Consider the following 12,526-nt stretch of genomic DNA (forward strand, 5'->3'; position numbering starts at 1 on the left):
AATAAAAATATATTGTGAGCCTCAAATGAAAGCCACATACATGACTAAGAAAATCTCTGGTATTAAACAAATAAAAAGAAACAGGAGAAATTAGTTTTGACTTTTAGTTTTGATATTTTTTATTTAACCTGTGTTCAAAATATTATCATTTCAATATGTTAATAAGTATGAAAGTTGTTAATGAGAGTTTTTTTCCCTGATGTGTGTATTTTATCCTCATACATCTTGATTTGGACTTGTCACATCTCAGTTCAAAAGCCACCTGTGGCTGGTGGCTACCAAATTGAACAGCCAGTTCGATACTGTAATTATGTGTTTTATATGTTTATGTTCCGATTTTACTATCTTCTCAGGAAGAAAGATATTTCATTCATCTTTTTTTTTTTTTTGTCTTTTTAGGGCTGCACCTGTGCCATATGGAACTTCCCAGGCTAGGAGTAGAATCAGAGCAGCAGCCATCAACCTACACCACAGACGGAGCAACATGGAATCTGAGACTTGTCTGTGACCTACACCACAGCTCACAGCAACACTAGATCCTTAACCCACTGTGTGAGGCGAGGGATCGAACCTGTGTCCTTATGGATACTAGTTGGGTTCATTACCATTGAGCCATGATGGGAACTCCTTCATTGGTCTTTTTATCTGAGTTTTATTCAGACTCGCAGTGTGTTGTTACTGTGATATGTTTGGGAAAAAGCCAGTATGTCCTTGGGTAATGTCAATAGAAGAATCATTTCCAGAATAATTTCTGGTAATCCTCTTCTCCTTATTTATGCATTCTTGATATTAATTTTTTATAATAGCTCTTATACCCTCCCATGGGGTATAACTGGGCAGACCATCCCCTGAATATTGTTATGCTTGGTCCTGGATCCATGCTTTAGAAAGGTATTGCTATGCATATGATTAGATTGAGAAGGGATTTTTCCAATCCTGCCATGTGAGGAAGGACTGAAACCTGGATGGAGCCTGGGAGGTAGGGAGGGGCATGGATGAGACTGTTAAGAGCAGGGATGGGTCTTTGTTACCCTAGGGTAGAGCTAAGGTTACTACTAGGTGGAAGGCATGAGGGTTCAGATCTCGGCTGAATATTAGGAAGAACTTCCCAACCATAACAATGCCTGAAAATGAACAGACTAAGGACCGAGCAGTCATCCTGCCCTGGAGAGTTCTAGCAGCTTACCTGCTAGGGTAGATGGCAGAAGACTGGCTTCACACGGGGCAGAGTTAGACCAAATGACTTCCAAAGATCCTTGCCTCCCGTGGTACTACAGTTCCCCGAGACCATGTGTGAGTTCTTTAGAAAAGTGTGTCACTGAGTTCTAAAATATTGATGTGAAGATATCTGTGTTCTGGGTGTTTGAGTTTACTTTCATGTTTTTATGAGGTTCTAAAGCCGTCACTTTAAATTTTTTTTTTTTTTTTAATGGCTGCACCCACAGCATTTGGAAGTTCCCAGGCCAGGGATCAAATCCAAGCTGCGCCTGTGACCTACATACACCACAGCTACAGCAGGCTGGATTCTTAACCCGCTGTGCTAGGCTGAGGATCAAACCTGTGCCTCTGCAGCAACCTGAGCTGCTGCAGTTGGATTCTTAACCCACTGTGCCACAGCAGGAACTCCTAAAACCATCACTTTAAATTTATAGATCTTGTCTAAGCTTTATACATCACTGAGAAACCTGGTGCTTTCTTCCCCTCCCCCCCATATATCAATTATTACTTTATCTAACATTGTTCACTATTTTCAGTTACTTCCTAGTGTCTTCTGGCTCACTCAGAGGTTTGGGGCTTCTCAGACCTAGCTTGGAAAGGTTTGATAAGACCAAGTTGAAAATCCTGAGTATATGATGATACAGTACTTTGGAACGATTGCTGATTTGTAGTTTGCAGGAAACATGTGGATTAGTTAATATTCTAGTAAAGATTAGCGCTTCTCATTTATATTGCTCTTTTCATCTCAGGTTCTCAACTGCTTTAAAGATAAGCAGAGATTCATAATCGATGCTGACTCTAAAAACCTCTTTATTAATATTCAGCACGTAATCTCTAGGACTGAACTAGCAATTTGTAGGCTTGGTGTATTCTTTTCAAAGAGCCAGAAATTTCTATTTTCAAATGATGATTGTGTCTCAGTTCAAGAATTTTGAATTTTTTGCTTTTGTATCTCATCTTCAAAGTTCAGAGATGCAAGTATTATATTGGTAATAAGTACTCTGAAATTTGCCTGTATTTTCTAGTGAAAATGGACTTTCTTTTCTCCAGAACCTAATATATTTGTCTGTACACTAACTTGCACATAGGGCTATGGAACACATCTGATGAACCATTTGAAAGAATATCACATAAAACATGACATCCTGAACTTCCTCACATATGCAGATGAATATGCAATTGGATATTTCAAGAAGCAGGTGGGTTTTTTCACTGTGCAGCCCTGTCCTGTCATTCCTTTTCTTAATACGCACTCAGTTAGCTTTTGTGCAAGCAAGTCCCCTCCACCCTCCCCTGCTCCACACAGTGTTTTCTGGTTGTAAGGAGGACATACACTTATTTTGCAAGCCTTAAGCCAAGGGTAAGCTTCAGGCTGGATTAGAGGGTATGACCAGCACATCGTAAGTACTAAATAAATGTTTATTAAGTGAATGAATGAATGTCACCTGTAAGTGAAGTATAATATTGTATCTTGACATTCAAAAATATAGTGTCTCCAGCCTAAGGAGAAATTCCCATTTTTGGGTGACTGGAATTCTCCAGGAATGAGAGAAATAGATTCTGTCTCTTGAAGGCCTTCATTTATGACAGCAGAGAGAGAATTCTAATGTGTACAAAGGGCTCCAGACAGTCCTGGTTCTACAGCACACAGGGGGCTGGGAGCTTGGCTGCTGTCTTAATTCTTTCTTTCAGAAGTTTTCATTTTAGCTCTCTGAGGATTATTCTTATTATTATATATCTTTTATAAAATATATTATTTTTATATATGGAATAACATATATAAGATAATATGCTATAATAATAACATATATAATAATAATAAGTGGATATATTATTATATAATAAGTGGACATTTACTTCAAAAAAAATAACTAAATGTTCCCTAAATGTGGTATTGATTTAATAAATTATTTTCTATTTATGCAAGAAAATTTCAGAGAACCATTAAAAATCCTTTTTAAAAAATAAGACTATATTAAGTTTTATTTTTTATTTTGTGATTTTTATTTTTTCCATTATAGTTGATTTACAGTATTCTATCAATTTCTACTGTACTGAAAAGTGACCCAGTCATGCATATATATATATTCTTTTTCTCACATTATCCTCCATCATGTTCCATCACAAGTGACTGGATATAGTTCCCTGTGCTATACAGCAGGATCTCATTGCTTATCCACTCCAAATGCAACAGTTTGCATCTATTAACCCCAGACTCCCAGTCCATCCCATTCCCTCCCCCTCCACTTTATATTAAGTTTTAAAAGGCAAGTAATTAAATTATATATAGTATGAGCTAACTTTTGTATTTATATACATACAGACAGACAAAGAAAAGATATTACAAGAGTGTTTGTCAAAATGTTAACAGTAGATCCCACGTTGCTGTGGCTCTGGCAGAGGCCGGCGGCTACAGCTCCGATTCAATCCCTAGCCTGGGAACCTCCATATGCCGCGAGAGTGGCCCTAGAAAAGGCAAAAAAAAAAAAAAAAAAGTTAACAGTAAATTAACATTAACAGTAAATTATATATATAAATATATAATATGAATTATGTATTATTATTCATATATATAATATAATTATAATAATTTTTTTTTTACTGTACCTGCAGCATGTGGAAGTTCCATGGCCAGGGGCTGAATCTGTGCCACAGCATGGACCCCAGCCACAGCAATGACAGTGCCAGATCCTTAACTGGTAGGCCACCAGGGAGCTCCCAATTTTTTTTAATAGTGTTTTATAATTCCTAAACATTTTCCATTTACTTTTCTGACTACAAAAGTAATATATAGTTATTGTAGAAATTTTGGAAAATGAAATAAAGCACAAAGAAAATAAGAAACATTTCTTGTAATTCTACTAACCAGAGGAATTTACTGTTAACATTTTGACAAATACCTTGTAATAACTTTTCTTTGTGTGTCTGTGTGTATATAAATACAAAAGTTAGCTCATATTATATGTAGTTTAATTACTTGCCTTTTAAAAACTTAACATAGTCTAATTTTTTAAATGGGATTTTTGATGGTTCTCTGAAACTTTTTTTTTTTAAGGCCACACCTGTGGCAGCATATGGAGGTTTCCAGGCTAGGGGTCGAATCAAAGCTGTAGCTGCTGGCCTACGCCACAGCCACAGCCACAGCGATGCCAGATCTGAGCCACATCTGCAACCTATTGGACAGCTCACGGCAACACCCAATCCTTAAACCACTGAGTGAGGCCAGGGATCAAACCTGCGTTCTCATGGATATTAGTCAGATTCATTTCCACTGAGCCATGATGGGAACTCTGGTTTTCTAAAATTTTCTTGCAAAGATAGAAAATAATTTATTAAACCAATACTGCATTTAGGGAACATTTAGTTATTTTTTCTAAGTTGTCCATGTGTGAATATATGCTTCCAGGCATATTTAAGGTTTCATTATGTGCTGCCAAATACTGTAACAGTTTTTTCTTGTCAGCAGTATATAAGGGAGCTCAGGAAAGGAGTTGATAATTGAAAAATATTTTTTTACCCCTTTCCAAGATAACACCTTGTATACCTTTGCATTTTTTGATTACTGCTAAGTTTGACTTATTTTTTCTTGTTCATTGACATTTTGTATTTCTTCTTTTTTTGAATTGCCAGTTCATTGCATTTGCCTCTTTTTCAATTAAAATGTTTATTTTTATATTGATTTGTGAGAACTCTTTGTTTATGAGGATATTAACCTTTTATTTTATGATTTTTCTCTTGTTTGTCGTTTGTTTCAACATTGCTTATGGTTTTTTTAATATACCGAATTTTTAAGATGTTATTGCACAAGACCTATTAACTTTATATATATGTATGTCCTCATATAGAAAGCTTTCCCTTCTCCCATGTCAGATAATGAAGTTCCTGTTTATTTTCTTCTCATTCTTTGGGATGCACTTGTGACTTTTCTGATAAAACTCACTAGAGAGAACTTGGTGGGGTTGTTTTACTGAGAGCTTGACTGTCAGTTTCCTAGGCTGTGACTGTATTGCAAAGATGAAATCTCAGCTATGCTTCTTAAATGACTTGTCTGTAGTCCTCTTTGAGACTGATGGCAATAATTGTTTGGAAAATAAGGTTTTGCTTAAAGAGGAGGCAGGAAACTGAAGTTTAAGTAATTTTCTGCAAATATCTGAAATAGGCACCATAAGGAAAATCATTATAGATATCTGACTCTATACCCTGTACAATTATGTTGGTACAGCTTAAAGTTTCTGAATGAATATATCACAAAGCATTGATGTCACTGAAACAAGCATGCTTGTGATAGTCTGGAAGTTTTTTGCCTGTCAAGTAGGTGTTTCATTTCCTCAATATCAAGGTTCTAATTGCTCTATTTTTTGACAAAATTTGCTTTCAGAATTTAGCTTAATGTTAGTTACTGATTTCTTGAGAATCTTAGAGCCCTCATCCCCATGTTTGGAGAAATTGTGTAATTTGATGCAAAATTAATCCTTATTTTTGCTTAATAGCCATTTCTGTTAAAAACTTTTTCATATTTTACTATGATTTTTTTTGTTGTTGTTGCATTCCTTCCTATTTGCACAGCTTGATTTTTGCTGTTTCATGCTAGTCCTTCCCAGGATAATAGGGTGAAAGCTTGGTCATGTGCTGGGCCTCACGACATGACAGGCGTCTGATGCACAAGGACCATCTGAATGAAGTTATTTGCTCTGCAGGGTTTCTCCAAAGAAATTAAAATCCCCAAAACCAAATATGTTGGCTACATCAAGGATTATGAAGGAGCCACTTTAATGGGATGTGAGCTAAATCCACGGATCCCGTACACAGAATTTTCTGTCATCATTAAGAAGCAGAAGGAGGTAAGCATGCAGCTGCCTCAGGTTCCCTCTGCACAGGCCAGTCTCCACTGGGGTGAAGTGCACCCCCCGGGCTGCAGGTGTACAGGTGTGCTGGGGATCATAACCTCAGTTTGCTGTGCTGTGTCTAGATTCCTTCCTTCCTTCTTCCTTCCCTCCCTCCCCCCCTTTCTTCCTCTCTCTCGCTCTCTCTCCCTCCGTCCCTTCTTTTTTTTCTTTCTCTTTCCCTCCCTCCCTTTCTTTCTGTCTCTCATCTTTCTTTTTGTTTGTTTTTTAGGACCGCACCCGCAGCATATGAAAGTTCCCAGGCTAGGGGTCGAATGGGAACTGCAGCTGCTGGCCTACACCACAGCCACAGCCATTTAGGATCTGAGCTTAGGATCTGAGCTGAGTCTGACCTACACCACAGCTCAGGACAATGCCAGATCCTTAACCCACTGAGAGAGGCCAAGGATTGAACCTGAAACCTCATGGTTACTAGTTGGATTCGTTTCCACGGAGCCACTAGGGGAGCTCCTTATATCTTATCTTACTGTAGCTGATTTACAATGTTGTGTTAATTTCTGGTGTACAGCAAAGTGCTACACACACACACATATATATATACACATATTCTTTTAAAGATTCATTTTCATTATAGTTTATTATAAGAGGAATTCCCTGGTGGTGCAGTGGGTTAAGGATCTGGTGTTGTCACTGCTATGGCTTGGGTTGCTGCTGTGACGTGGGTTTGATCCCTGGCTGGGAACTTCCACATGCTGTGGACACAGCCAAAAAACCCTCCAAAACAATAGTTTATTATAAGAAATTGAGTATAGTTCTCTGTGCTATACAGTAGGTCCTCACTGGCTATCTGTTTAATATATAGTAGTGTGAACATGTTAACCCCAAACTCCTAATTGATCCCTCCTGCTTCCTTTCCCCCTTTGGTAGCCTTAAGTCTGTTCCCTATGTCTGTGAATCTGATTCTATTTTGTAAATAAATTCATTGTATCATTTTTATAGATTCCACATGTAAGTGATATCATATGGTATTTCTCTTTCTCTGTCTGACTTCACTTAGTATGATCATCTCTAGGTCTATCCATGTTGCTGCAAATGGCATTATTTCATTTTTTTATGGTTGAGTAATGTTCTATTATGTAAACGTACATATCTTCTTTATCCATTCTTTGTTGATGGACGTTGAGGGTGCTTCCCTCTCTTGGCTATTGTTAATAGTACTGTAATGAACATTGGGGTGCATATATCCAGATTTCTTCTTTGAAGTTATCTTTATATCCTCTCTAAATTGTCACTTCTAATGAGGTCAATACCTGTTAAATTGGTGTAAAACACAAACTAAAATATGGGAGATCATACATTTTTTTGTTTGTTTTTTAGGGCCACAGCACAGCATATGGAAGTTCCCAGGCTAGGGGTGGATTTGGAGCTGCAGCTGCCAGTCTACGCCACAGCCACAGCCACGCCACGCCACATCCTTAATGTTGCATTTGTTACCGCTGAGTTGCAGTGGGAAATCCGATAGGTAGTACATATTAATTTCACCTTCAAGGCTTCTTACATGATGGCCTCAAGCATTCTTACCAAATTCACCTCTTTATTTCCCTTTCTAAACTAATCTCCAAAGGCTCTTATTGATGATTTACCCCTCTTGTTTGTGTCTTCATTCAGTGCCCCTTCCTCTCCCAATACACATACTCTCTTTTCTCTCTCTTTCTCACACACACACACACACACACACACACACACGGAACCACTTCTCCCTGTGTTCCATTCCTCTTTGAACTCAAGTGCTGGATTGATACATTCATTTGAATTTCAATTACTCATCATCTTACATATTTATCTTAGTGTGTATTCATCTCTCCTTTTTCACTGCAAGTTCCGAAGACTTCCTGATGTTAAGTGATTTGTAATCTGATGCTAGAGTGAAGTCTCTTATGCATGTGAACTACAAGAGAAGCATTAATGGGAAAGGTTGATAGATTTGACTACATGGTGATTCAGGGTGGGGGGGCGGCGGGGGTTGCTGCATTTGTGGCATGCAAAAGTTCCCAGGCCAGGGATCAAACTCACATCTCAGCAGTGACCTGAGCCTCAGCAGTGACTTGAGCTACAGCAGTGACATCACCAGATCCTTCATGCACCGAGCCACAAAGGAGCTCCTGCTCTCAGACTTTAGAGTTGCCTTTTGGATGCAGTCAGCATAGGTTGGGGCTTAAGCCTTGAAAAATATGAACACTAGGAAGTTCATTCTCCCAGGCTTTGGAGACTTTGTGAGTCCCTCCACCTCCAGTGAAAGGAGCAGTTCCTGGTCATGGGATGTGAAGAGGTTCTGATGTTGACTGGGCAGCAGGGCTCTTTCGGGTAGCAGTGGCCGAGGGGGAACAGGGGAAAATAGTTGGTGCTTCTGCTAAAGAGGGCACTGAGCCCTTGGAGCAGTGTGTTCTCTCAAAATATTGGCTTTTTTTTGGATGGTAGGAGACAAGTATTCAAAGGTGGCTGTGTGAGTAACAGTCAACGTGTAAGGTATTGTAGAAGGCTTTCATATCTTACTGTTAAATAGCATTCACCCTTTTGTTTCCTAAAGACTTTATTTTGCTCAGGAAACAACTCCTTAGGCTGACTGACTTAAGTGCTGGCTGCACACTTCTGTCACTAACCTTATCTTCTTCTTACGCTTTACAGATCATTAAAAAGCTGATAGAAAGGAAACAAGCCCAGATTCGGAAAGTCTACCCTGGACTTGCCTGTTTTAAAGATGGAGTTCGGCAGATTCCGATAGAAAGCATTCCTGGAATTCGTATGTATAGATCTTCTTGTAAAAGCAAAACCTTTTGGTCATGCCAAGAAGTGTGTCGGGCAGGGACAGCCTTTTGCCTTGCCTGTCGCCCTTTGTGTTATTGTAGTCTTTAAGAAGGGAGCAGATGCTTTCCTTTGACATCTTTTCTCTGTTTCCCAATGCACACAAAGCAAAGAGAACTTAGTTGATCTCTTGCTGTAGCTGGTAATGTCTGCTGTTTATGAGCGCCTGTTATTTGTGGCACAGTGCCGTACACTTACCCGCAGGGGACCTTGAAGTAGGGGAATTCTACTCATCCAGATGGGGAGATTGAGTCTCACGATGGTTAAGTCCTTTACCATTTTCTTAAATTTTTTAAATTTTTTGTTTTTGTTTGTTTGTTTTTGCTTTTTAGGGCCACACCTGTGGAAGTTTCCAGGCTAGCAGTCAAATAGGAGCTGCAGCTGCCGGCCTACTCCACAGCACCATCAGATCCGAGTTACGCCCTACACCTCAGCTCATGGCAATGCCGGACCCTTAACCCACTGAGCAAGGCCAGGGGTTGAAACCCCATCCTCAAGGATACTAGTCAGATTTGTTTCTGCTGTGCCACAATGGGAACTCCCTACATCCTTTAACTTTAAAGGCACATGGCCAGTGACTATCAGAAATAAAAGCAGCCCTGTTCTCCTCTCCTCTAGATAGCTTGCTGTTTGTGCTCTTTCTCAGTGCTGTTTTGGCTGTGACCTGCCTGTGGCTAAATCTGTTTCCCCCAAACTTTTTTTTTTTTTGGTCTTTTTGTCTTTATAGGGCCGCACTTGCAGCATATGGAGGTTCCCAGGCTAGGGGTCTAATCGGAGATGTTGCTGCCAGCCTATGCCAGAGCCACAGCAACGCCAGATCTGAGCGGCATCTGCAGCCTACACCACAGCTCACAGCAATGCCAGATCCTTAACCCACTGAGCAAGGCCAGGGATGGAACCCGTGACCTCATGGTTCCTAGTCAGATTCATTTCCGCTGCACCATGACGGGAACTCCCTCTTTCCCCAAACTTCTAAACACAATGGTTGGAAAGCATATAATTTGTTTCCTTTTTTAAGAGTAGTTTATCTAATAAGGGTTCTTACCTGTGGGTATATCAGAGATGTATTGTATTGAATTAAAATATGTAAAATAGGTCTTTTGTGGATCAAAAGCTCTGCATATCAACACTTCCATTCGGTTCAAATCCAGGATCTTCTACTATATTGAAGATTAAATAAAACCAAACCAAACAAACTAAAATTCTCCAGAAAAAAAGTAAGACATCATTTGGGCAAGATATATTTCTTTGTTACAAGATACACCCTACAGCAGAGCTTACTTCCCTGTTTTATCCCTATTAATGGCAATAATAGCCACTATATCACTGAATGCCTACGCATGCCAGGCATTCTTCTTAGTCTTCTTCTTCTTCTTCTTTTTTTTTTTTTTTAACATACATCAACTAATCTCAAAAGGAATCACATCAGCTCAATTTTGGAGTTCTGTTTTATAGATTGGTAAACTGAGGAGTAAAGGTTGACTAACTTATCAAGGGTAAGATAGCTTTTAAAGAGAGAACAAGAAATCAAATCCAGGTCTGTTGGACTCCAGGCTGTGTGTTCTTCCTGCTAACAAGCTAGGTCTTCACCAAATCAAAGAGAGACCAGGACAGAGTTGGTTCCCACCTAAAATAGCAGCCTAACTTTTTCACATGGTGATTCACAAAGAGTGTGACTTAGAGCTTTAAAAATAGACATGAGCACTGTACCAAACATGTTTGTTTTCTGTGCTTTCCTCTGAAAGTTTGGAGTTCTTGCTTTAAAAACACTAGCAGAGTAATGTCAGACTTGGAAATGTTTTACATCGTTAGTTGTATCAGGAAGTAAAGTAACTACAGTTAATTTCAGTCTCTTTTTAGAAATACGCTTTTGTTGAGGCATGGCTGGAATTCATTGCATTTTTGATAAATATTGACTGTGTTATTCTCTTGACCAAAAGCAGTTCTCATTCAGTGTTTAATTTCGTTGATGTAGGAGAGACAGGCTGGAAACCAAGTGGAAAAGAGAAAAGGTAAGTCTGATGGGCCAAGGATATTCATGGAAGTGTTTCTTCACACTTCCTGCAAAATTAGAGAAACCAAGCAAACTGACTGTAGTCCTCTTCACACTTGTTAGGTTTCAGTTTTCATAAAAACTTCTGCACTGGTTCCAACTTTAGGTTTATGTAAAAATGAGCTGTATAGGAGTCACCTGGCAAGAGGGTAGAAGACTAATCATTGTTCCTTTTTGTTTACTCCTTTCAAGTAAAGAGCCCAAAGACCCTGACCAGCTTTACAGCACACTCAAGAGCATCCTACAGCAGGTGAAGGTGGGTGTCTCCTTTTCCTTCACCTCATGCACATATTTTGAAATGATTTCCCACATGGCATTTCGATATTAGATACCTTACTTTTTTCTTTACCCAAGAGCCATCAAAGCGCTTGGCCCTTCATGGAACCCGTGAAGAGAACAGAAGCTCCGGGATATTATGAAGTTATAAGGTTCCCCATGGGTAATGCCATTAATGTTTTCTAAGTATAGATTTAAAGCTCTAGATGGAGGTGTGGGGGACAGATGGTTGCCGAGGTCAATCTGTACTCGTCGGTGGTAGGATAGGATGTGCGTGGCGGGTAGTGGGGTTCCACGACCCTGTGCAGGGCCCCACAGGCCCTCTTGCTGTCAGAGCAGGATGATGGGGGTAAGGGGCATGTTCATTGAAGATATCGCGCTGCATTCTATGGAGCCCACGCACCATTCACACTAGATGCCAACACCCAGGTGGGAACCTGCACACACAGCCCTAGAGATGAAAGTCACGGCTGTTTGAATATAACTTGCTGATACTCTGTTGGGCTGCAAACAGAAGAAAGCATCAGCCTGTCCTCTTGATGTCTTTTGAGAGCCTGAGGATTTTTGAAGGTAAATAGATGAAGTTAGATTAAGCCACTTGACAGGCTTTTAGACAGAGAAATCCGTTCTTGATTTTCCATGCTTGTGATGGAGAGTGTTAGTGAAACAAATTAATTATGCTCCTATTTTAAGCTTTGTTCTCCATCCTCAAACAAACAAACAGACAAAATGCCTTTGGAAATACAGAATTGTGGTGTCTGCACTAGGCTGAAATGAATGATTAATTGAGTCAATTGAGAATCCCCAAATTATACTAATTTGCCCTTGTGCAGATGACAGACCACTAGTTGAATTCTTTTTTTTTTTTTTTTTTTTTTTCCAATCAGCTGTGTGGCCATTTTTTTATGGGAGAAAGTCTGTGTCTTCTATCCCTTTCTTCCCGTAATCTCTTCCTGGTGTTAAGAAGGTGTTAGGATGTAAACCAGAAAATGAAAAGGATCCGTTAGCTCCCTGATAACGGAGTTATTTGTAGATGTTCTCTTTGGCTTTATTTTTACACGACTGTTTCGCATGATGGTAGTATCATTTCAGCAGTCTATAGTCCGTAATGAGGACGGACCTCCATACGCTTTTCTTTCCCTCTTCTCGCTGCCTTGCTTCTATGGATTTCAGTTCATGGAAATCAGAGTGAGGGTTGATGGCGTCTAGAATTCTGAATGGAGAGATGACCTGGGAATCAGTATTTCTCATGGTGTGAAAAATATGCTAAAAC

The 12,526-nt window shown here is 39.5% G+C and overlaps 1 protein-coding gene across 1 annotated transcript in view; it reads left to right on the plus strand.

Moving 5' to 3' along the window:
• Positions 1–12,526, plus strand: part of KAT2B (lysine acetyltransferase 2B) — a 114,621-nt gene that overhangs the window by 95,733 nt on the left and 6,362 nt on the right. The window contains 6 exon segments of the mRNA XM_021071366.1: positions 2,307–2,417; positions 5,916–6,059; positions 8,748–8,862; positions 10,900–10,936; positions 11,170–11,233; positions 11,332–11,416. Of these exon segments, the coding sequence (XP_020927025.1) occupies positions 2,307–2,417; positions 5,916–6,059; positions 8,748–8,862; positions 10,900–10,936; positions 11,170–11,233; positions 11,332–11,416 (556 nt within the window).

The sequence above is a fragment of the Sus scrofa genome, chromosome 13, assembly GCF_000003025.6.
Source record: "Sus scrofa isolate TJ Tabasco breed Duroc chromosome 13, Sscrofa11.1, whole genome shotgun sequence".
Classification (NCBI taxonomy): Eukaryota; Metazoa; Chordata; class Mammalia; order Artiodactyla; family Suidae; genus Sus; species Sus scrofa.